Source organism: Chelmon rostratus, chromosome 8, assembly GCF_017976325.1.
Source record: "Chelmon rostratus isolate fCheRos1 chromosome 8, fCheRos1.pri, whole genome shotgun sequence".
Taxonomy (NCBI): Eukaryota; Metazoa; Chordata; class Actinopteri; order Chaetodontiformes; family Chaetodontidae; genus Chelmon; species Chelmon rostratus.
The window spans coordinates 15,020,338-15,046,749 of record NC_055665.1 but is presented as its reverse complement, the minus strand read 5'-3'; the positions used below and the strand labels follow the sequence as shown (position 1 = coordinate 15,046,749).

General features: G+C 42.0%; 1 protein-coding gene across 1 annotated transcript in view; it reads right to left on the bottom strand.

Annotated features, from left to right (window-relative positions):
- Nucleotides 1-5,671: 5,671 nt before the first annotated feature.
- The window catches only part of kcnn3 (potassium intermediate/small conductance calcium-activated channel, subfamily N, member 3), a 45,416-nt gene continuing 24,675 nt past the window's right edge, over nucleotides 5,672-26,412 (bottom strand). The window contains exons 3-9 of the mRNA XM_041942371.1: nucleotides 24,951-25,247; nucleotides 23,749-23,870; nucleotides 21,285-21,426; nucleotides 15,791-15,901; nucleotides 8,978-9,105; nucleotides 7,066-7,135; nucleotides 5,672-6,116 (exon numbers count right to left, since the gene is read on the bottom strand). Of these exons, the coding sequence (XP_041798305.1) occupies nucleotides 5,700-6,116; nucleotides 7,066-7,135; nucleotides 8,978-9,105; nucleotides 15,791-15,901; nucleotides 21,285-21,426; nucleotides 23,749-23,870; nucleotides 24,951-25,247 (1,287 nt within the window). The 3' untranslated portion in view covers nucleotides 5,672-5,699. The remainder of the gene's footprint in view (nucleotides 6,117-7,065; nucleotides 7,136-8,977; nucleotides 9,106-15,790; nucleotides 15,902-21,284; nucleotides 21,427-23,748; nucleotides 23,871-24,950; nucleotides 25,248-26,412) is intronic.

Here is a 26,412-nt window from a genome sequence, read left to right as displayed (position 1 = left end):
ACTAAATGGTTTTCCTGAAAAATGGAGACTCAGGGACAGACAGAGAGAGAGCGAGAGAGAGAGAGAGAGAGAAGCAAGGGAAAGTGAAACTAAGCCATGGACATTACCTTGGCCTTAAAATTATAGACCACAATCATGACAATGCACATAGCCTGAAAGATAGAGATGATGAACGCCCAGAGAGCAAAAGAGGCTGCCAGTAAATAACACAGATAACAAGCTCATTGCATCTGGGTATGTGCTGTGCCCTGGGCAGAGCTGTGCCTCCAGCTGCCTGGCTTTCACACCTCTGTTACTCTGTTTTATTTTCACCCTGAGCGAGACACACACAGGCTTGGTTTATATGATGCCTGGTTGATGAAAAAATGAAAATCAATTTCCTCTGTTTAGGAGAGATTGTGTGAATACTGTGACTGCCTTCATGCTCAAGAAAATTTATTTACACACGATAAACCCTGAGAAGATTAGTGTCTTGCCACATTTGGGACAAGCATTGGTGTTGAATTTAAATAGCATTGACTCAACTATCATGGATCAGTAAGAAGATCTATATGTAAGGAAGGAACTTAATGTAGAACAAGTTGTTCGGATCTTAATATACTGAATGCGACCCTTTGTTTCACACTACAAGGTATGACCAATAAGCAATTCGAGAAATTTCTTCTCAGTTTGGCATATTTTGACAATCCACGCACAAATAATGTGATATTGCAAATGACAAATACTTAGCATGTGGTCCTTTTTCAAATTGTAATGTCCTCACAAACCTCATGATGAATGCAGGCTTCCCACTGGTAGTCACTGCATTTGAAAAGCATGTACTCTAAAAATAATAGTTCGGCAAATCCACAAAGACGAGACAAGTGAAATACTGTAAGTGAACAAACAAAAATAAAATCAAAGACAAAGAACAAGAGAATACTAACATCACTCTATTTCCATGGCTGCTCATCATTAGCATTATTCACTGTTAAAACTTTACTCCCAGTCCACACTTTGCAAGGCCTGCTACAGTAAGATTACAAACCTAACAAAGGATTACAATCAATTAGAACGAGGATGCCTGAACATGCACATCCTAAAACTAACAACATTGTGTTGTAAAATGCATTTCTCACTGCAAGAAACACTTCCAAACACAGCCTGAGTTAGAGAAAAAATTCGAAAATAGGACAAACAACCTGCCAGCATGACTGAATAAGTGACCTTGTTACCACAGGCATTTCAGACAGAATCAGTTAAGGAAGGACCTAAATGAATCCGTAGCCACATCAGCCAATGCGGTAAATGCAAATATATAATGGCTTTTCCCCCTTGTATTTGTCTTTTTCCTTTCTTATTTTTGCCAAAAGTGCATTAAATTATTCTTGCAGGCTTTTAGTCTACTAAAGTTTTTGGAATACTGTGCTGCATGCTTTTTGATTATTAACCGTGAGTATTAATTCTCTGCACCAGCAGAGTCAACAGAGTTCAGCTACTTGTAATTTACATTCACTGTTGCTGCATTGACTCAGATGTCAGATAACGGTTGCAAGAGGTTCACCGCGAACTTAATCATAACCAACACATGCTTGATGCAACCTTGACATTTTTCCAATCTATAACTTAATCTACATTAAAACACATATCTGTGTTGCTTGTCCTGAATGCAAATGCAGGGAAAACTTGGCCAGCCATCCGTAATTAGCCAGATTAAAATGTGAAATTATTCCCCACATTTGACAGAGGTAGAACCAGACACATAGCCTACTCACTGGCCATCCACATGCCTAAAACATGGCTCCATTTCCAATCACCCATGCTCATACTGTATGAGGTCGGTGGTGGTTGACGCCTGTATGGAGGACAACAGAAACTAAGACCTGCTGGCTGCAGGTAGAGGACAGATGAACAGAGGGAGGCTTGGACATAGACAGAGGCTGGACACAGGCTCGCTCAGGTCTGGATGCTTTCCTGAATTTACACACATGATTTAACAAAAGCTCAGAGACGCACAGACACACCAGAACATTTTTTTTGTCACACCACATTATTTTGAAAATTCCATTGCCTTTTTTTTTAAATTGATTCAGGTAACCTTGCCTCGGCTAACTAACAACACACTCGTTACTCGCCATCATCCGTGATAATGGGCCTGACATTTATTTGATACTATTTGACCGGCCATCCAGTTTTGTTGACTAAGGTTAGCTCAAATGAGAAAAAAGTTATTGCAATAAACTGGAATTTGAAGTGTTTTTTGGCATGTTATAACGTTAGTCAACTTACCTTATTGTGGCTATGTTGTCTAGTTGTTTATTAAGTTTTTTCGCTAAACCACGAATAAGCCAACACTTAGCAATTTTACAATTAAAGATGAAAAAATACTTATTTAGATATATATAAATAACTTATTTTAAAAAAACGACTCACTTGAAAATTAGCTACAGGCTGCTAACTTCTCAAACGTTATCAAAGTCGCTGTCAGTGGAACTTTCTCCAAATATCGCGAGAAGATGAGCAAATGAAAATTAGTGTCACATGACCTGCGACCCAAGAATGTGAACGTCGACCAACCATCACATCGGCTTTCTTCATTGGTTAGTCACAAATACCCAAATTACTGTGCTCCAGAAATGAGCTGGCTGAAGTCACATAGATGTTTATTATTTTGTTTTTGCCGTGATGAGAGAATAGACCCAAAATAAGTAAAATAGTAGAAAATTAATTTGCAGACAGTATACAAACAGTATGCTACAGGTTGTATGGTGTCCAAATGTATTCGGCATGGAGACTGACAAGATATGCGTATTGTTCTCTCACATTAAAATAAATTGATTACTCTGAATGAAGGACATCTAATGTGTACCGCGTGGATTAGCTCAGTAATGGCTTTCTTTAGCAGCGCTGCACACTCGGAGCTCAGTCGCACCGAAAAAAAAGCAAAATGAAATGAAATAAAAAACAGCGACACAGAAAACATGGAAGCTATAATGTTATAGATATATACTTTATTAATTCTCTCTGATAAAATAAAATTACAAAATAATTTCAACCTCAAACGGCACTTTCCTTGTTCATAATTATTTAACGTATTGTTAATACATATATCATAATTGTCATGACGAATGAGAAGAATACTATAGTTTAGTAATATTAGATATCAGCTATAACTGCGTTTAATCATAATGGTAGAAAAGACTAAGCAATACAAAGCTAGATTTTGTTAACAGCATACTATACAATATTCCAAGCGTATGTAATTCAGTATTCCGGCCACAGCGTGTCGCTATAAGACAGTTTTCGATATTGTCTCCAATGCAAGGGTAGGCTTGTCTCTTTTCTCATCACACCATTATAATTCCTCTCAGATATACCTTAGTCTCTCTTTCTATGTTTTATTTATTTCAAACAGCTGCTCCTTCATGGCCATTTATCCTTTATAAGGTTTATTTGTGTTCCCTTGTGTTCATCCGTAGTCCACCTTGATCTGTTTTAAAGCAGTGAAGAGCAGTCCATGTACAGCACTGTAACAAGTCCATGCCCAGATTTTCACAGTTATTCCCTCAGAAATATTGTCAAGATATCTGCAACGCCTCCTGCTATCTTTTGTCCCCAGTGACAGCAGCGTTCCCTGCCTCTTATTGAAGTCCATTTAAGAGAGAGCACTTTGGTTGTCGAGGTGTGTGTATATCTGTGTGTACGTGCGTGTGGGTGTCTGTTCCTGTGTCTGCATGGCAGTTTAAGTGATCGAGCAAGCAAGACTGTTTGAGTGTATTTCTTTACACAGAGTACATTCATGATAACAGTGCGTTGTTTTGGGACTGCAAGCCTGAAAAAGAATGGCAGTAAGTATGGTCTTCTTCCCTTCATACAGGGTCATAGACACAACCGTACACTGTGAAAAATATTAATTATCAACTTATAATCACACAGCTAAATAATTGTTGGATTTTTAAAGTCAATTTAATTCCTAATGGAAAAATCTATATTTTTGTAATTCTAAGTATAATATTTTCTCAGATAATGAAAGCAAAACAATTGATATACTAGAGCATCCCAGTCAATCTGACTCCACTGCCTTCAGCCACCTCTCAGTAAGAGAATAAGCAGATCATTTATTATTGATGGATAACGTTTTGACTATTATTTTAACTGTCTGCAGCAGACCTCTGGTTATATAGACTCCAGTAAATTTAATAACATAAAATGAAAACACTCACCAAATGTGGAGCATTGGGTTTGTGCAAAGCTGTCTTATCGAGTCAGTGTTTCATAAATAGTTGCGATATCATCTTCAAAATTGAAATGCCAGTTTAATAAATGTTTGTGTTGAAATCTATTCTTTTTCCCAACAACCATCCCAGTGTTAATGCACTTGACAAAACTATAAATTGTCAATTTTCTGAGGTTCTCATAAGTAACGTTCACAGAAATTAAACAAAATCAAACTCTTTCAAAGTCTCATTTCAGTACAGCAAACCTACAAATACAGCATCAGTTCAACTCAACCTGTAATTCAGTAAATGCAGTAATAAAGTCTGGTTGTAGTTGTGTTTTTATTTTATCATCTGCTACCGTCTTCCTCATCACAAACGGACCTGGATGATGACTCACGTCCCTCAGTGTCATACCGACTTATTTCACGTTGATCTGTAGTTTGTGTCTCTCAGTGGATGGTTACGATTCTCCCAAACGAGTCATTAAAATGTCACAACTTTGCATTTTAAGTCTAAACTACTGCATTAGCTCACACCCACAAAAGATAAGTCATTTGGATGAACATTTTTTACAGTGCGTCTACATTGCTTGGCAGTGCTCTGTGGAGATTGACAGTGCATTGAGTGCTTGGCAGTATAGGCTTTAGTATTATCTTGTGGGCTACTGCATTAATTTCTTTGTGTGAGTGTAAATAGGGCCTGCATTGTGAAAGACTGTGTATTTATGCTGTTTGTGCTGTGTTAACTTGTATTGCATGGATGGGGTGTCAATATAAATTGTGTGTGTGTGTGTGTGTGTGTGTGTGTGTGTGTGTGTGTGTGTGTGTGTGTGTGTGTTGCATGCCACTAGTTTTTTTTTTTAATCACGGTCGTATTGATCGAACCTTCTGTTAAAGGGATGCTCGTTAACACACAATTAGCATTCAGATAGAAAATACATCATAAGGATAAAAAGTCATGGTCATTAATTCCTGATGAAGGGAGAGAGATTGGGAGAGGAGGAAGGAAACAGAGAGAGAGAGAGAGAATAAAAGGCATTTTTCAGTAATTGGAGTGGATTCCATTTAGGAGCTCTGAGTTCATATAATTATTCCACGTTTTTTCTCCTCCTCTCTCCTTTCCCCTGCTCATCCTCTCTACCGCCATTTCTCACCCTCTTGACATCCTTCCTCCCCCTCACACCTTTAAGAGTCTCCATTTTATCTCAATTTTTCTTCTCCTTCCCTCGTCAAGGAAAGCGCCCCAAAGTCCCTAACATGTCTCATCATTCATACTGGCCCTCCATCTTAATCCTATTATTTCTCCTCATAGTCCTGTCTTCATCCCTCCCTCGTAGAGCGCTAGTTTCAGAGGATCACCTCACATTTCTCTCCTCCTCCCTCCTTGTTCCTCTCCTTTAGTCTGAAGCGAGAAGACTAGCACAGCCCCCCCCACCCCCCTCCCCACCTCTCTCCCTGTTTTCTCTCCATATTTGTCCTCTCCTGGTCCTCAGAGCTGTCTTCAGCAGCTAGAAGTGCAGGTGTTGAGGTTGGGACTAGCCTCTAGGCTCCCCTCTGGGCTCAGTGGTGGGGGCGACAGAGGGGACTCCAAGGCCAAAGAAGGGACCTGGGAGGGGGGTGTTGCTGCGACCTGGACGGGAGGAACTGAAGCTGGAGCAGTGGTTAAAGGGGGAGCTGGGGACAGCGGGACCACAGCACCTCCTCCACTACCTCCTCTACCATCCCTTGCGTCCCGCTCTCGAAGCAAGTGGACCAGGGCGGCGTGCTGGGCGCTGAGGGTGGCTGAGAGGTGGGCAGGCAGGGTGTTGAAGCCGGCGGTGAGCTGCTCCACCCGCTGCTCCAGGGACAGCATCTGGCGCTCCAAGTCCTCGCTGCGGTCGTTCAGCTCCGACATCAGCTCATACATGACGCTCTGCATCTACAAGAGGAGAGGAGAGGAGCGGAGAGTGGGAGATGACTCAGTGCACACAGAGTACTTTGAAGAAGGGAGACAGATTGCAAATACGTAAACAGGAGTATTATGAGGGTTGCTTTATGAAAGCTTGTTTAGAGAAAATTCTTTTGCACTGAACAAGCAGAGACAGTGAAAGTAAAAGAGAGTGAAGTAAATGTGGAAAGAGGGCAAGCATGAGGCTGGGGAGGAGGAGTGAGTAAGACACTGTTCAAAAGGAAAAATTGTCCAAGAGGGAGTAGAAGCTGGAATGAAGAGGAGGCTGGAGGGAAGTCTCTATGTGGGCGTTCTAACATTGTGAAGAAAGAGGGAATGAGAGAAAGAAGAGAGAGAGATTGAAAGGAAGGCCTTGTCCCTGCCTTGCACATCCTGGCCTCCGTAACCATGGTAAACACACAAGTGGCCAGTTGAGATGGAGTCATTGGCACAATGGCATAATTGCAAAATATTTGGTGCTAAAGCCATTGCTTCTTGGAAAGACACACACACACACACACACACACTCACACACACTCACACACACACACACACACACACACACACACACACACACACCCTCGCTCGATCGTTTTTCCTCCCTCTTATTGAAGTCTCCATCTCACTCCCTCTCCTCTCTCTCTCTTTCACAATCACATGCACACTCACACACAGACGCACACACGTGTGTGCTCACATTCTCACTCAAACACCCACACAGTAACAGAAAAACATGAGCACTCCCCTCCCTCCTCTCATTTCCTCCTCGCTCTCACTCAGTCATCCCTGTTTTAACACTTGTTCCGGTTGCTAGGAGACACAAAGCCACAAAATCGAGCAGGTCAGCAGTGAAACGGAGGAATGTTGTGGTATATTTTGGGGGGCAAGGTATGAGTAACTAACCTGTACGATGGTTACGCGTCTGTGAAGTGTGTCTCACCTTTGAGAGGTCCACGAGTGTGTTGGCCTGATCACTGAGTTTCCTCTGCTCCATTTTCACACTGCGTAATCTGCAAACAGATACACTCACATTAAATACGCACACATAGAAAGTTGAAACCCAGTAAATAGACAGTGGTCGGTCCAGAGAGCTAATCCCTTTGGGTCCAGACAAAAACACTGTGGAGCGGTCACCTTGCCTAGTTCAGCCTCATTTCTACCTGCAGTGTGTTGCTGATTTTGAATGTCCAAATACAGCAAGCACACAGTGTGCTCTGAAACAATGTAATTTTGTACTGAAGGTGAAAATCTTCCTACATTTAATGTAAAATAAGACAGAGACCTTACAATGTGGAGTAAACAAACCGGGTAGTTTCAATATTAAGAAACCTTCAGGGGATTAAGGCTCGGGCATGGGGAAATAAACTAAAGGGAATGAAATTAGATTAAATAAAATAAATCATCTTTCTTCAGCCCCAATTAAAAATACCACCTGACTGACTCTGAAAACACAACACAACAATTAGTGAACTAAAGGTCTGATCTGTGTTTTCATAAAACAAACCCTGTGGCTTCCGCCATTATGATGACGTGCAGACTGATTTTAAGAGGCTGCACCACCAGATTAACTTGTTTTTCTTGTTCCACTAACAGGTTTGAACCTTAGACTGTGTACTTAGAAGTGGACTGAACCACTGTGACAGTTTGTGGGCTACTGCTTTGAAGACTTCAGTTTGGCATTGTGTTCTTTGGAGCCATACGTGTCCATATTTGGTTGAAAGGGTGGAGCTGGAGAGAATACGCGTTGCTGGACCTGACTGAGAACCAGAGGACGCCCTGGACAAATGCAGATGAGGACCCCTACCCTAAAGCACACCCTGCTTTATTGTCTATTTGACTGTAAATGGAACCATAATTTACAAAATAAACATCAAGCTGTATCGAAGAAGACTTTAAACTAGTGTCTGAGACCATAAACTCATTAGGAAACTTTACTGACATAATAAATCAAGAGAGAAGTCGGGTCACTTTCTCATACGCCGACATACAATCAGACTTCTTTTTGCAACCAGCAGTGTCTCCCCCTGCTGGCGTTTAGAGAGAAAGCAGATTAAAGGCACTTTTGCATTGGCTTCACTTTTCAGACCCAGAAGCTCCATCCACTCATTATACTGTCTATGGTTTGAAACAGAAAGAAAAGTATTCATATCCCCATAATATTAGCATCCTACTGTATTCACAGAGTCAGTCTCTCACCCACAGTTCACGTGGTGCAGGATTAGCCCTCATGTTACAATTAAATGAGTCTTCAGTCTCTTGACTCTGGCCTTTGAAGGCACTTATTAACGTTCTCAAGTCTAGCCCGAACTGTTCAAGATCAAAGGAGCAAGCGACAAAAAAGGGCCACTTAACTGTGATGCTAGACAGAGGATGTACAAACATTTTGAGTAAAACAATCATTAACGAGACAACCACCCAATTAAACTATAACTAAACAATGCTATGGATGAAAGGAATGATAATGCACAATTAAGTTCTGCTGTATGGATCTGTGTCATCAACAACATCCCTAAGTACACATAATGTGATGCTCAGAGTGTCTCTAATAGTACACAATGCACTGATTATCCAGTCCCACAACTGTATTTGCCTGGCGTGAACCTGTCCTTTAGTAGATGATGATTCATTTTGTGTGTCTCTTTCAAAGTGTGTGTGTGTGCAGGGATTCATACACTTTATCTGATTATCAGTGTTGATTCAACCTGTGGGCGGATAGAAAGTACAGCTGATTTCAAAGGCTCAGCTCAACTGCACTGTTGCGTGCATGTGCTTGTGTGAACGAGTGGTTTTTGAGTGTGTGTGTGTGTGTGTGTGTCTGTTTGTGTGTGGGTGCGTGTCAGGCGTGGTCTCACTGATGTATAGCCTGGAGGAACTTCCGCTGGTGCTTGCGGACTCTGGAGTGGTCGATCTTCTTCATCAGCTTGGTGTGTTTGTAGATGAGCCAGGTTTCCCTTAGCACGTTAGCTGCTGCGTTCTTTATCTGCTCCCAGACAATCAACACACACACACAGACACACACACACACATTGTTAGCAACAGGTAGCCCTTGGCAACTGAAGCAGGCAACAGGTTTACCCAGCCCTGTTCTCTTTCTCTTTTTCCCTCCATTCTCCATTGTCTCCCTGCAAGGAAAAAAAGGAAACCATCGCTCTCTTCTTAGAGGCTGCCCTCATTCTCTCTGTCTCTCTCTACACACAACGGCTTGCTTGCCAATGCTTTTCATAAACAGCCCTCTCCTTAGGGAGATTTGGCAATAAGAACCAACAAGAGTCTCTCCCTCACACACACTTCTCTCCTCTCTCTGTCTGTCTGTAAGCCACATTATATTGTGGACTAACTCAGACGGAGCACACCGTCTTATCTGGTTAGAACTAAATCACTACAGTAACACTGCATTTCATTAAAACCGGTGATCTTCCATTTAATTATGACAGCAACTGACAGAAACAATAGTGGCGTGAGTCGCTGCTCTTAAACTCGCTGTCAAAGACCATCCTCATCCCTGCAGGAGAGACACATCAGAGAAACAGCCTGTGTAATGACGCTCACTTCAGTCAATGGTGGTTGTTTTTCTCCATTCTGTTGGTGAGATATGAGCTTCAGTTGTCTTTAGTTTGTACCATCTGAATGTGAGATTGTTGTGATTTAATAAAATGCTCCTTCAAAATGTCAGGGGAGGCTTCAGATCGATTTCTGTGAACAAGGACCAGGATTCTGTTTCTATATCTGCTCCTGTATGTTTCATGTATACTGTACAGCCCTATAGGTTGCTATGTAATTACAACACAGGGGTCTGACACCCAGCAAAAAAAAAAAAAAAGTAGCGCGGGTGGATACCATAGAGAAGGGAGAGAGAATCTGTAAGGACATAAATTGAATGAGAGACTTCAAAGAGATGCTGAGCACTGAACAAAGAACAATTATACCCCGTCTGAAGAGCACAAAAGACCCTGGCAGCTTGGCTAATCAGCACCTATCCACCACAGTCAAGGACTGCTCACACACATACACGCCTACACATACACACATGCAGACGAACACACACTATTGGCTACAGATGAAGAGAGTAGGAGGCCCTGGGCCTTGCAGATGTGTTTTCAATGACACAGAGGAAGTCAAACCGAAAAGAGCTAATCCAACATACTATAGATAATATATAAGACCCCTCCAGGAGATTGAGTCATACAGTTAGCCAATCACTCTTAATGACAGCTAGCATTACAAATTTATGGATTCTTACCTTTAAACAGCTTGTTCACTGATAAGATATTCAAATATAGCACGTAAATATCATGCGAATGAGCCCAACGAGGTAAAAAATATTTAGGTTTAGCTGACATGCCATAACAAATAGGATTTGGCTGTAAGTGTAGGGCTGGAGTACGAGGTAAACCCTGCTATCCCATGTTTCTCCCTCTGAGCCTCATCTCTCAGTTTGTGTATCAATGGGATTACAGAACTTCCATCCGTGTAGCAAATACAGGCACTGACAGAGCTGCAAACAAGAGTAAGAAGAGGCACCATCTAGTAAATAAAGACATGCTGTTAGTGCAGCTGCAACTAGAGCACTAATGCCACTGCTAATATCATGATTGTTTAGTGTTTTCACAACTGCTTAAGCTGTTGGAAAGGATATTTGCAACCAAACATCGGTGCTAGACAGGAAAAAGTTAATTTGTCTTGATTATGTTTTAACAAAACACAGTTTCTCTAGTTTTTATGAAGGCCCAGGTTACTGAAGAGCATGTTTAATACCCCTCATATCTACAGGCCCACTGCTAAATTGATGTGTCAAATCCTATTTATGAGCTGATTAATCACTGCAGGCTGAGTGAAATATGATGAACGATGGCATCTTGTGTCTGTCTGGCCAGCTTGCTGTGGAAGTTTTCACACAAACTTCCTTCATCTGTCCAGCGGTGCAGAGGGACCCTGTTGCGCCGCTTCAGGCCATTTAATTAGACGATGCTTAAGCTTCCCCATTCATTTAAACCATGGGAACTGCTCCACATATAAATAACAGGGACTGATGATACCACACTGTTTGTATCTCACACTTAACTCCCCCCACCACCCTCTATATTTTTCTTTCTCTCTCCTCCTGGGAGTCACTGTAGAAACAGAAGCATAGACATTTAAAAAAATAAAAGACTCAACATGAAGCGCTAAGAATACTCCACAAGAAACCAAACGACAGCAGCAGCAGCCATTCCTGGACCATATGGCCTGTACTTGGGCAACCATGTTGGGGCCATATGGCCGGTTGGGTCAAATATCTGTTATGGCTGCTCCCCTACACGGCACACCTTATGGCAGGTACAAGAGAAATCTGTTAAAACAAGGGGTTCCCACACCTCAGCATGTTGGGTGGTTGATGACATATTGCAGAGAATAAATCAATCAGTATAAATAGAAATATTTTAGAAATGTCATTACTGATAACGACAGTATTATTTAAATATTTAGATACTGGTATCAGAAGCTGAAAAAATAAGACCTGGGTTCTGACACTTCACTTGTTGCCTACACTGAAAAAAGAGAAAACAAGCCGTGGATTGTTTTCCCTTCATTGGTCGTAGTGATGGAGATGTTTTTCTGACATCAGAAGAAAAGCCGAGACTGAAAGCCTGACCCTTCCAACCCAGGAGAGCATCAATGACCTACGTATGTTATCAATAATTATGTGCTGTGGGGCTCGACATTCAATGATATTCTAGGAGAGCAGGAAACATAAACAAACAGGCTAATTACCTTGGCAACAACCTCCCACGTGCCACAGTGACACGTGAACTTACCTGCTCTGATCTTCCTCTAACAGGCATGGTGACAAATCTCGCACACACACACACACACACACACACACACACACCTGGACAAACATGGCCAGACATCCATGAATGTACACAAACACATCACAGACGCTCAAAGAAATCAATGAAGGGTCACAGAACAATTCAGAAATTAGAATAATAACTGGCTTCCGCTGCTTTTATACATTTTGTGTCTCATGAATGAGCTCGATAGCGGGACAACATCCACAAGCACACCACAGAGAACCTTTCATGAGTCCAGAAAGTGCACTCGGGTTCAATAGGTAAAAAGTGAAAAACATCAGTGAGATATGTAAACGCATTCATGGAGTGTCAAATCAATTTCTGCCGCTGTCACAACACGTCCATACTAATAATGATCCATCTGGCTTGCTTGTGTATTAAAAGGCTGTTGGAAAATGAGTAACTTTTACTGTGCAGAGTGAAAGCTACGCAGAAATCTTCGGGGGTTAGATTGCTCCCATTTGGCTCGTGGTGTAAAGATTGGAAGGCATTGCAGCACCTCCTCCTTGGCCGGAGCCCAGAGTGTACTCTGAATATTCAGAGAGGGTGAGGCTCTGAATATGCCACAGGGACTTCTTAAAGTGCTCTGAAATAACCAATGGCCCAGAGTGGAGGCAGAATACACATTTTGGGTACAAATTTATAGAAAGACATAATATTTTCAACATTGCAACAAGACTTAAAAAGCTTAAAATAAAAGTACTGACCTCAGAAAAAGACACAGTTTGCCGTTCACAGGGTCAACTGGCTTATTGCCTCAGTGAGTGGCATTTAATTGACATGCTAGTGCCATCAAAAGGAAGGAGACACCACTCCACTTTACTGACTTAGCACCTGCAGTAAGCATGCTCTACTTTTCCAGTGTCGAGAGCACTCTGCGAACGTTCAGGGCGACGTTCCGACCATATGGACTTTCAGCAGTGCTCCGAATCAACCAACACTTCAGCATGGAGCCACACACACACTGCTGCAACCAGAGCGGCAGCCTTTAAAACACATTCTGCATTGAGCAAGTCCTCACAACAAACACAGCACTCACAACCTCACACACGGTTGACTTAGGGGCTACGTTAGCTGTTATTTAATTAACGTCCGTATTAATCCGATCAAAGGGAGAGGAACACTTCACTTCACTGAACACTGCATGAAAATTATTGAACTTTGAGTGATGCATTTAAAGCACATCATCCTCCCCTCCTGATAAGGTTATTAGGTCCTCGGCAGGCAATATGCGCCACATGAGATTTCAAGATTTCAAACTTCAGTCCCGTCGGGCGCATCCAAAAATCAGCTCTGAGGATGAAAGCAGAGAACACTCAAATGATGGAGAGTGAAAATATTTTGAAGTATGTGTCAGAGAGTGTCAGAAATACCACACACATTTGGACTAAAAATGATCTGTGTGGTACACACACGGTATGTCTAAGGAAAAGTTTACTTTCTTGTGTAAAAGTTAGTTTGCTCGCAGTTTTAGGGATCTAGCTCTGTGCTATTTAGGTACCGTAAAGAACCACACCAAACACTTTTCTTTGACATGAAACACTGGTATTACCAGCAACACGGTCCACTGGCTAACAGCTTTGCTGATTGGCATTTCATTGACATTCTTGTTAATCCTTCAAAGGGACGGAAACACCATTTCATTGATGTAGGGAGCCAGTGTATGTGCTTTTGTGTCTATATGTGTGTGTGTGCATGCACATATGACGATGGTAGGAAGAAGAGTCCATTGTTGCATTATTCATTATAAAGCCTTGAGTGATTGTATTCTCTTGTTAGGATGATATGGCAGAGGCAGGCCCCCGCCATGTAAATCAATGGATACAACAGCTTCAATCACTGGTCTCTTAGTAATAGAGGGCAGGAGACAATTACCACTGCATAAACCGAAGACCCTTTGAAGGAAATGTCACCAAGCAGCACGCTGCATTGTGTTGACTGAAACTGCTGTACGGCCCCTCCCTTACCTGACGACTGGCTTTGTTAAGAATGTGATTTATTGGATTAAGGAAGACATTCACTTTAAAATGTCTGGGGTGATATTCTTCTTTACCTAGATGTGAATAAAATGTGATTGCCATCAGTTTTATCTTTATTTATGCAATCAATGGCAGTGCAAATGGCTTATAAAAGATACAGAAAATATCATTCTGAATTTAAAAATCAACGATTTTGGGAACATAAGACCATTTTGATTTTAAACATATTCACATAAGTGCTAAACAGTAAAATACACACACAAATGTGGCTGAATCTTAAATTTACAGTCACAATAAGCAGCTATGATAACATGAGCACAGAGTCAGATTTACATTGCATGAGTACAGCCGTGCTAGCTGCTCTGTGAGGCTGTGCCATTTAGCCGGGTGAAATGCTAACACGAGCAATGAGAAAAAAAATCATGTGCAATGCTAACATGCTGATGTCAAGTAGGCAAAATGCTAAACACAGTTTAGCATGACATCATGTTAACATTATAACAAACACAATGCACAGCTGAGGTACCTCAGTTGTGCATTTCAGGCAGAAAATGCAGTGTGAATGTTGACACATGCCTAAATGCTAAAATGCATTGCAAGCATGATATCTGTCCAAAATTCACCCAATCCATCCAACAGATATCAAGATATTTGACTTAAAGCCACAGACGTCAACCTGTTGGTGGCGCTAGAGGAAAAATCAAGGGATCACCAAAGTCGTCTTCTGAGAACCACAAATACCTGTATAATATTCATGGCAAACCCTTCAATAGTTGCAGAGATATTTCAGTCTGAACCAAAATGCTGGACTAGACTAAAAAAATAAAAATTATATTTTATATAATTATCACTGTCAGGTTCAAAAGGTTGCGAACAACTGCCTTACTGGTCAGCTGAATTCTAGATGGTAAGTAATCTACATGCAAACACACACACACACACACACACACACACACACACACACACACACACACACACACACACACACACACACAGTTCAAGGTGTTAAACATCCTGTGAAAACAGGGTCTGGTTGACCTGGTCAGCGCCTGCAGGAAGTTGAGGTGAGAGCCATGCTCCAACAGAGACTCAGCCTCTGTCGATATTTTATCAGCACTGAAATTATTGATCACCGTACACCGTTCAGTCACCCAGACACCCCGCTGCCATAATGTACCCTACATATTTGATATGGGAGCTATTTTTAAAACTTGGGTCTTTCAACTGTATGAAAAATTGAAAAGGACCGGTGGAGGGAGGGAATGAGAGATGGAGGGAAGGAGGCATGAAGGGGGCAAGGACAAAGGGAAGGAGAGGGCAAAGGAGGGAGGAGAGGAGAGACAGTGATAGAAAGAGAGAGGGGGGGGGATTTACTGTAAGAGAGACAAATGTCAGAGGAGAGGGGAGGTGGCAGAGCGGAGGGATGGCCATGGGGGAAGAAAAAGATCGGAGATGTAGAGAAAGAGAGAGACGGTAAGTGAGGGAGCAGAACAGAGAGGGCGAGAAAAGAGATGACCTTTTATTGCCTTCGCTCACTCAAATAACATGGCACTCTGTCACAACAATACAGGGTGATAGTGTGATGCAGTAGTTGGGAAGTGTGAAGGGGGGGCAGTGAAAGGACAAGTCCTTCTGCTGGACTCTCAAACACCAAAGTAATCTGAAAATACAGTACAAAACCACCCAAAGGAGGATCACAAATAAAACCTGTATTTCTATAAATTATAGGTCTGTTAGAGTCTCAATAACGGTCCATGCAGAAGATGTGTGCTTTCTTTTAAAAATGATAGTTTTGGTGTATTTCTGCAAGACACACTCATTCACACCACTGACACCACACGAGCCTACACACCCTCTTGGTGAGTTGCGTGTCCATCATGAAGTTGTGTACGTGTTTCTCGGCCTTGGTCAGCTCCAGCTTCCTGGCTACCACGGCAACCACCAGAGCCGTACAGCCTGCACCCTGAGAGAGAAGAGGGAGGGGGGAGAGGAGGAGGAAGAGGAGGAGGAGAAAACAGAGCACTGAGTCAGTCAGTAAAGAGGAGGAATTGGTAAATCGACGGCTTTTGGCCGGGGTGATTGAAAGGAGCGAGGAAAAATATGAAGCAGGGAGCCGCACGACAGAAGGAGAAGTGAATGGGAGAGAGGAGAGGATTAAGAGGGATATCTCTGTTCCAGATCCACATTTTCCTCAAGTTGAGAGGCGAGCCAAGTCTATTTTCACTTCCAATCCATCTGGTGTGAGATCCCTTCTATATCGCCTCTATATGTAGCTGAAAAATATGCCCCTTATAGATAAAAAAAGCACATCAAAGATTGGCAATACCTAATTTCAGTTAATTAGATGCTGTCAATCTGAATTACATGGTGTCAGTCTTCTCCTGTCACCGGAGGCTCGCGGCCTGCAGGAAGTGTAAAAGTGTAAAACACAGGCCGGTTTGTCTGTATTCCAACTCGGCCCACATGGGACATATGGCGAATTCACTTGGGAGCGAGTGACAGCAGTCTCTCAACCAGAAAGACTTGCTTGAGAGGAGAAGAGGAGCAGGAACACAGGGAGGAAGACAGACTTAATTAACTTTCAGATTAGACACTGTTTTCAATGGGGCTGCTGAGTGCTCACAGGTTCCTCTGAAGGGGCAGGCACCGAGAGGAAAAGAAGGGAGAAGGGAAGGAAAGATAAAGAGAGTGAGGAGCTATGAGTAAATATAAGTGGGAAAGGGAGGAAACACAGAGAGAGAGAGGGATGAATGCAGGAGATGAGGGTGTGCGCGCAGGATAGGAGGAGAGAAAGATGGAGAAGAAGGCAATGTTAATGAGGTCACATATCTCCTGATAAGTAATGAATTAAGATTAAGAGTGTTTAATGAAAATGTATGAGTGCTCTTCCTTCCTGCTTGTGAGTGTGTGCATCCCACAGTGGGAGAGAAAGGGGAGACAGAGAGAGAGGAGAGAGAATAAAAGAGCTATAATGTAGTGAGTTAGAGAGCGAGAGCGAGGGAGCGTGCAACATTTGGAAGCGTGCAGGAAATAGCCAAGACTTCATCGTGCACACTCTAGAACGATAAGACAGGTTTGCCAAAAATAACTTTGGCTGGCTTCAGTAAAATGTAACGCACAAACAGGCATTAGTGCCCACGTCTATACACTCATCCAATCTATTTGTGTATATTCAAAACTATGAATAAAATATGATGAGAGCCGATGGAAAACCCTCAGAGCATTCATACATGTCTGTGCTTTAGGTAAAAGAGCCCTTGACGAATGGCTACAGTACATCATGTACAAGTGCAGCGCGGCGTGCACATGCCCGGCTGTGTGTATGCGTGTGCATGCGTGTTCAAAAATGTCCTCCTCGGTCAGAAACAGTGGGGTGCTGATTGGTTTCTCAAGGCAGGACACGTGTGTATGTGCATGCATGTGCTGGTGAGTGCGCACATGTGTGTGTGTGTGTATGAGAGTTTGTTTGTGTATATGCCTGCATCTGCTGATTTCAGCAGGGTTCCCTGTGCAATCTCTACAGAGTGACATGGCTGATGATGGCTGCGCTGCTGTGATTTGTTTCATACGCCTGGGTGTTTCCCTCGCTTCCTCCGCTACAGCGCGGCCATCAATGTACGTAGCTGTCAGAAAAAATGGGGGAATCACCCATCTGTGCTGCTGCGTAACATTCACACACTCCAGGTAAATAAAAAAAAACGCAAGAGGAAAATAGTTTCCCAAACAGGTCAGCGTGAACACACAGAGGAATGACGGGGAAAACAAAAATGTGAAATTTAATTTGCTCAATTAGTGTGCACAACACAAGCACTTAGAGGCAGGCAAAAACAGAAAATGGGTTTGAAATGGCAGCTACTCTGCATCTCTTTAACCTGACGATCCATCAGCTACAGAATATCAAGAGGCTGTGGTAGATGGAAGACAAACACAAACACACATTCCTAGCATAACGCTGTATTTTAACACCCCAGTATGAAAAAAATGGTTTATAACACAATATGATGTTGGCGTATGCAGATATAAGGCGATTTCACTCACGGATGGCCACTGGACGAGTTATACAGTAGATGTTGACAAATACATTTACACACAAACATATATTTACAGTATATATTAATTCATGCAACTACTGTGTGTTATAAACCTTATGAACCTGCTTATTGGGCATTAAAGTGCATGCCGACATGCATGAACGACAATAGAAGAATACAAATACACCCATGTATGCATACATGAACCACATCATTCGATATGAGTCGTAATTTAGACAACACACACCTTTTCACTGTATTTAAGAACAACAAATAGTTCCCTGTATTTCAGCATGTTGTGGCAGTCTTCCCCTCCACCATCCCCTCAACCACAACAACACACGATCACACACACACACACACACACACTAACACCTGGCACACCCCCAGTTAGCCTCGGGGCAGTGGTATATTCCAACACTGTTGGCCTTCATGTGTTGTCATAGAAACAACGGCGAGAATTTCTCCTATAGAAACTCATTAAAATAATTCTCAACCAAGTAAAAAAAAAAAAAAAAAAAAAAAATCTCGCTCTCTGTTCTTGACCTCTTACCCCTGCCCCTGCCACGAGCCTCGCCTTTCTCTCCTCTACCTGCATCCTCACACCTTCTCCCATGATCAACGAAAATAATCCACTCCGAATGCTCTGAAGAGTGTGTTTGTGACAGCAGAGGAGAGTGTGTGTGGGAGTCATGCTAAGAGTGTATGTCAAGCTCTGTGTCAGTGTTTGTGTGGAGGATGCAGTCTGTAAGAGAGGGCTTGGGACGTTCTGTATCCAACCCCCTGTTCTATGACTTTGTGTGTGTGTGTGTGTGTGTTAACATTATCGTAAGAGTTGTACTCTAAAATACCAGTTGGATGATTCACCCAGCAAATGGGGGTCTGTGTGTGTGTGTGTGTGTGTGTGTGTGCGTGTGCGTGTGCTTGCATGTGTGCATGAGTCTGTTTATTCGCACATTTAATGGACTATACAGTAAAGAAAGTAGGTGAGCTGGCAAATACAGACGGTGAAGATGAGAGAAGACACATAGAGGTTTTTAGGTGTTTTGGGGAAGTAGCTCGTGAGAAATGTAGACACCAAAATCCTCTCTGAGACCCTCGTAGATGATTCCAGCCAGTGCTGCATATTTACACTGCAATATCAAATTACATAAGGTTAAAGACGAATGGTGCAACAATGTGCAAAACAGCATTAGTAGGCACATTAAGTGAAGTAACTTACTTGTGGAAAATACTTATGGGCTTTTGAAGTTGAGAGCTATGTTTTTTAAGTTATGTTTTTAGTCTTTCTGATTCGCTCTCTTGATGTTTCTTCAACCAATGACAGTCTCACAAACACGGATTCAGGCCGCCAGAGTTTCACATGTAAAATATCAGGAAACAGTCCCAACAGTCAGGTGCAGCTACATGTCAGTATTTTGTTTCACTCTTTTCAAAATGATGTTACAGACGTCTTATGTTTTAGGTTGCAAAGTACTGCGAGCCAACATGTTGGTCAACCGTTAAGTGTATTTTTCTTGTGTTTTATCAGCCGACTGTGCGCGAACAAACCTATATAGTGTGCTATATAATGTTAGCCAATGTTAGCCTGCCAGGAAACATGACTGCATCAATCCTCAATCATCAATCGCATGCATTTTATATTGTGTGGCAGCATTAACGAAGAAAGTTACGGCAAACGTTACTCAAAACAGTCTGTCAGATAGCTGAGCTGCTGACGGGGTTTGTGTGTTTGATGAGCACAGTCGAAGCTGCAGGCGAGCGGCGGAGGGGCGGGTGGAGATAGAGGTGGGGAATATGTAGATCTGCCTGTGCTAAATGAAGGCAAAGGTGTAGAGTTACATCTAAGACAAAGTAAGCCGTGAAGCGATTTCATTGTCATGGGAAAAAAAAAACAACTCCTTAATATGTAATTCAGATGATCAGAGACGAGATTTTCGGCATTGATTCATGCGAGGAGAGGAACTTTAAGTGGAGCTCCTCTTCTGTTACAGGCACAGTGCCTTTACTTTTCATTTGCCTTAACGAGCCCACTGGCATTATTTTTGTAAAAGCTTACGAACACTGTTCAGTTAATGAAAATGACATTTCAAATGTCTCCTCCAGGCTTCTGCGTCTTTTTAGATCTTCATTTAGAGAAACACATTGATAATGTTGTGCTTAATGCATTGTACAAGTCTGTAATTCAAAAAATAATATTATTACATAAGTAGTTAAAAAACGGCATTACCCCCAACTCGGGTGAGCACCCACTGTGCAGTGACTTTGAGCTCTTTAGCTGCACAGTCTACTATTACTCACCGCGGTCTCCCCGTCGGCAACAGAAACGATAAAATGTGGTACATCATGTCCTATGAGAAAAGTATTTGCAGGTAGCATATTATTATCATATCTTCAGTCCTAATTTCTCTTCCCTGACCTTATAAAAATAAACGAAAGCCACCATACTTATTGGCACTGGTAATTTGCGATAACTTGACATTTAGCTGTAGCCACTAAGAAATTCTCATTTTCCTGCATTTGAAAAGTCACTAATTTCCTCCAGCCATTCAGAACAGCGTACATTAAAGCATTAGCATGGAACAAAAAGAATAGTTCTAATTACAATTACGAAAATTAACAGATGGACCGATTTCGAAAAACTTGTGGTTACTCCTTTAAGCAAGAGCTGAAGAAGAAAACAGAGACGGGAAATGAGACAAAAGAAGAAGCAAGAATGACAGAGAGAAAGAAATTGTTTGAAGAGGGAAGAACACCTGCGAAGTGAAGCAAATAGAGGAGCAGTCGGCAGCTTAAACACTCATGCTAACAGATGGACGGTAGATAGAAATAAACACATGGCCTCAGGGAAGGAGAGACGGACGGAGAGGAAAAGAGAGATAGAGGGATAAATAGAAAGAGAGGCAGAACGAGAGAGGTAGATAGAGGTACAGAAGGAAAATGAAGGAGAGAGTGGAGAGAGAGAGAGAGAGTGGGAGGACATGGCACACTGAAAGGTGGGACCTTCATTATGCAATGAGGACAGACAAGGGAATAACATGCAAGCACACAAACACACACACACATGCAGAGACACACAAACACACAAACCACTAACGTGCTCTTGTTTGCACGCCTACACACCCAAAACACACAGAGGCACAGATGCAGGCTAATTCAGGGAGGATTGCCCAAATTACACAAATGGCAGAATTTCTCTCGCAAATGACAGCATGCTCTCTAATCTGCTGACCTTTGAACGAGGCGAGGACAGCACCGTGGGGGGGGGGGGGGGGGGAGCCAGAGAGATAGAAGGAGAGGTGAGAGAGCACTGACCATGATTCCTGTGAGCAGGCAGACTCCTTTGCCACAGTAGGTGTGAGGAACCATGTCTCCATAGCCGATGGACAAGAACGTGATGGAGATTAGCCACATGGCTCCCAGGAAGTTACTGGTTACATCCTGGGCATCGTGATACCTGAAAAGAAATACCGTTGGTGTTCAGAGGATGAAGTCAGTCAATGGCAAAAGATATAAATAAATTAAAAGAACAACATAACTGGCCCACTGGTCCTGTCTGCAAATGTGGGCGTCAAACATAAAACACGTGTCCTTCATTTTCGACACAGAACATAACACATAACTGCAGCTCTTGCCTCCATCATTCCTGCCCTATGCACAACATCGTTTCCTTAGCAACCAAACCTGGTGCAGATCTAAAACAAAACTGTTATCTCTAAACAACAACAACAAAAAAAAAAATCTATCCAACAGAAAAATTTTCACCTTGGATATCAGAGAGAGATATATCTGCTCCGAGCTGACGATTCTCTAGCTTGAAGGGAAACTCTCTTGAGATGATCAACTTTGCACCTTGTTTGAAGCAATTTAATGAATTTCATGTTTTTTTTTTCCTTCATTAATTTGGTTTGGAGGAAATGCCAGTTAGACTTGGATGTAGACCAAACAACAAGTTCCCAGCAGCCAGGAAATGATGTGCATATCCAAGCTTATTAACCAACTGGCATTTTCCCATATTTCCTTGATTATCTCAAAAGCATTTAAACACATCAAAAAGGGATGGTCACTTTTTGCCTTCCTCTTGATGGTACATTCATAACATTACATAACTCATAAAATCAGTTTATCAGTCTTTAAATGTAAGCGGACAATTTGATGAACAGTTTGAAACAGTTCCTCAGCAGCAGTGAGCCGGCTACATCAGTAGCTATTTCATATTGTCTGCTGGTTTCACATAATGTCAAATAAATAAGCAGTCTGCACAACCATATGATACAACTGTTACATGTCAGTTCGAAAGTACAATATGTATTCTTCTAACTTTCAGAATATAAACCCCAGAGAAACTATTAAAATGATTAAAAATGCAAAATGTGGAACAGACGGTAACATTTCAACCACCTATTTAGCATTTACAAGCAGTAAATAAACAATGAACAATTAATAAATTAACAATGAACAATTAATGGTTTATAACACATCATATCTCATGGCCGATATAATAAATAAGGACGTTTTTAGGTATTTATTTATGCACTTGTCAGCAACTATGCCTGCACCTGTGAAGCATTTGCTACTGGTGTTTAAATTTTTAGGGCATGTTTAAAAATACATAACCACTGTAATTTCTGGATATGAGGTATTTGTTATCATATTTAATGAAGTAATGTATCAATGACGTAGCTATTTATTTATGAGTACTTCTTCACTCTGTATGAGTAAGTAGTGGGCAAACATCATTCAGTGACGAAGGCCAGAAGAAGAAGAAGGCAAAAGCCTGGGAGAAATGCAGTAAGTGGACTTTGAGTTAAAGCAATGTTTCGACAGTTTGGGAAACAGATTATTGGCTTTCTTGCTGTGACTTAGAGGAGAATATTGATACCACTCTGATATCTGTCCGATAAATATAAGCCAATATGGTTAGCTTAGCATAAAGGCTGGGAACAAGGCTCTGTCCAAAGGTAACAAAATCCCCACCTACCACCTCTAATGATCACTAACTAACAGTACTTTAATGTGAGTGAAATATTTTTTCACTGCTTCTTTTTTACATTTTAATTAGTGAGCTTTAGAGGTATTAGTAAGCAGATTCTGTTACCTTTGGACAGAGCCAAACTAGCTTTTTCCTCTTGTTTCCAGTCTTTATGCTAAGCTAATTGCTGGCTGTAGCTTTAGATTTACTGGCCAGACATGACAGCGGTATCAACCTTCTCATCCAGCTGTTATATTTTCAAAAAAGTCTAACTATTTCTTTAAGATTTTTTTTTTATTCAAACTACTATTCTGAGGTCAAGAACGTACCTTCAAACTCAGTACAGTACTTTAATTCTGGCCATGTTATATTGTGTTTAATTATTCATTCATATGTTTAGCCATATGTCCTTATAGCTGCTTAAAACTACATTGTAGCGTGCTATAACAAAATTAAGTGTTTGCATACGTCTTACAAATGCTGAACAGGTGGGTTAAAATAAGTGTAAACCTAAGTTGTCTTTCAGGACACTATCATATTGCTGATTAATGAGACAAAATGGACAAACGAAGTAACAACTCCATTGCCTGGATCAAATTAAGTGTACAACTGCTGAGAAAGCCTCATAAAGACGGATTATGTTGCACACATGTCCCAGATTATATTTCCTGCCAATTGAATATAATTGTTCTGTTGAATTCCTCGTCCAACCACAGTCCATCGCTATGTCTCACGCACACACACACAATGAAAAAAAAACAACACACACACACACACACACTCCAATGAAACAGTTTTATGACTGACCTCTCGCACACTCGTACGGTCCAGGCGGCGATGATCCACAGAGAGATGCTGAAGACCAGCAGCACCGTCCCGGGGCAGATAGTCATGAGGGTTTTCATTACAAATCGTGTGTTAAAATGCACCTGCAATACACACAAGTGCACACACTCAGTATAGCAGAGCAGATAATTTACACTGTAATCTCATCTTTTTTCAAGGTTTAGTATTGTGCAGCTCTGAATGCTGAATGTGTTTCCTCCACCGTTTTGATGTTTTACTAATTAGTCTTCTGAGTAGGTTTAGATAGCGGCAGCACTCGGAAAATCTCCACTGTAACTGGAGTGGAGATTGGGGCTTGCCCTCTGACTATAAGTCATATCAAACTATCAAACTATACAGTGTCTTTGAGTAATTGACCCATTTCGTGGTAGTTTTCATGCGCAGCTCATTTGTCATCAACTTCTGGCAGATGGATGATCTGAGAGCAACGGTGGAGGCCTGGAAGGGTTAAGCAGCTGATAAATTGTTGTCATGTTAGAGCTGCACTTCAATGGCAGCTTCACCTCCCAGTCACTGTAGCCTGAGGGTCAGGATGGTGCCATCACCGATATGTTCGCAACCTACTAAATTACTCATCTAAAATCTCCTCCATCTCTCTCGATCTCCTCCTCCTCCTCTTTGTAGTTTGCATATTTCCACTGCACACTACATCTCTACTTCCTGATTTTACAATAATGTTTTTCACTAAAAGTCATTACAAACCTAGCACCCATCATTTCTTGCATGGCTTGTACATGTTTCTCCGCACTCGTATTGTGATCTCATTCGAGCCCTTTCTTTCCATGCCCCATTTGAGCCGTATGCAATATCTTGTTCCCATTTCACGCTCCCATCTCGTATTGCATTATGAAAGATCCACCACAGCTTACATCTAAGTCTCTATGCACAGCAATAACAAAAGGAAAAGAAAGGGGTTTGAACTGGTAGATGAAAAGAAAGAGGGTGACTAGAAGGACAGAGCAGGAGGAAGGGCTTGAGACAGTCAGAGAGATGGAGGCCAGGATTGAAAGGGACAGTGCAGACACAAAATTAATTCAGAGGAGAGAGCTCTTGACCTTAATACCTCTCTGACTCCCTCACCTCTTTCTAGCTAAAGCTTTGACCACCGCACTCTTAAATGCATGCCGCACATACACACACCTGCAACAGAAAACCCTCCTGACCTTATTTAGGGCACCTATACTCCTGGAGGAGGCGTCAGTGAAGAGTTTGCTGTGCAGAAGCATGACTCTGGCGATGAGGTAGAGGCGCAGGAACATGGGCACGCTCAGCACCATGTCCAGATCAGCCTCGGCCTGTGACGGCGCATACGAGAAAGCCAGCCGTGCCCGCCACTGAAACTTAAAGTCCCCGGGAACTGGATGCACGGCAGACACCAGCAGCTCCAGAGCGATCAACAGAACCCTCTCCATCGTCATGGCAATGCGCCAGTCGTCCGCTCCGTTGTCGATGACGAACAGCTGCAGAGACAGGAAGGACATGAAAAGAGTTAAAAGAGGGAAGGAGTTACACTTGTTTTTAATGTGTCACTGTGCAAACTTTTCATCATGATCCTCTGCTGGCACAGTCCACTCATGAGTACAGCTGACTGATCTGATGATTAAAGGAACCAGCAGCAATTTAGAGTAAATGTCTCTTTTCCTGAGATGTAAAATACCATCCATCTAATCAGTAATCTATTCAGTCTCCACACAGTGATTTGCCTCATTTTCATATAACCTATAACTCTTACTAAAATTAAAATCAAAGACGCTGAGTCTCTCAAGTGGCTGCTCTTGAGCAAAACAGGTTCCTAATTATTAAAATAACAATATTTTTCTAAAAAAGACCACTACGTCGTTATTTCTGCCAGCCTCACGAGCACGCGCCTAACTATTGTACTTTAATTGCAGTTTTCCCTCCTTGAGCCGTATGTTGGTGTTTTGCGTTTGTAATTGCTGTGGTTAATCTTGATATTGTCGCCAAACCCGCTGTTATAAGGAAGTGGTAAGAGCAGGTTTCATTACAGGGGCCCTCCTCCAGACGGTGCTGACAGGAACTGGTGGGTAGTGGTGTTGGGGAGGTGGGGTTGATAAGAGGAGAGGGTGGTGGAAAGAGATGGATAGAGTGGAAATGAAGAGATAAAGATAGGAACGAGGAAGCATCAGAGCAAGGAGGACACAGCAAAAGAAAAAAAAAAACTCTGTATTTGTGAGCCAACTTGGTCTTTAAGTTCATAAAATTTTATTTTCTTCAAACAAGGTCATTTTCCAGGGCAGTAAAATTATTAAAACAGCACAACGACCTAATTACAAGAATTTTCTAGACATCTATCAAACCATAACGTGTCACAAAAATCAAGAAGCACATTTGAATCTGTAGTGTTATGTTGATTTCATCAGAAACATGCTGGAATTTTGCAACATTTTTTAAATTTCTTAAAATAAAATAAATTTTTAGGACTCAATTATGAACAAAAATGTCTTGAAAGGAGATTCTTGGACAGAAAAGGGTAAATAGGGAACCAGGAGCACAATCTAAAAGAAGTAGCACAGCCTAACAAGAAAGGCCGGGGTGCAGTGAGAGAAATGAGGAACTCCCCTGCTGTAAATCAGCAGAGTTTACCACATGCTGTACAGCCTCGAG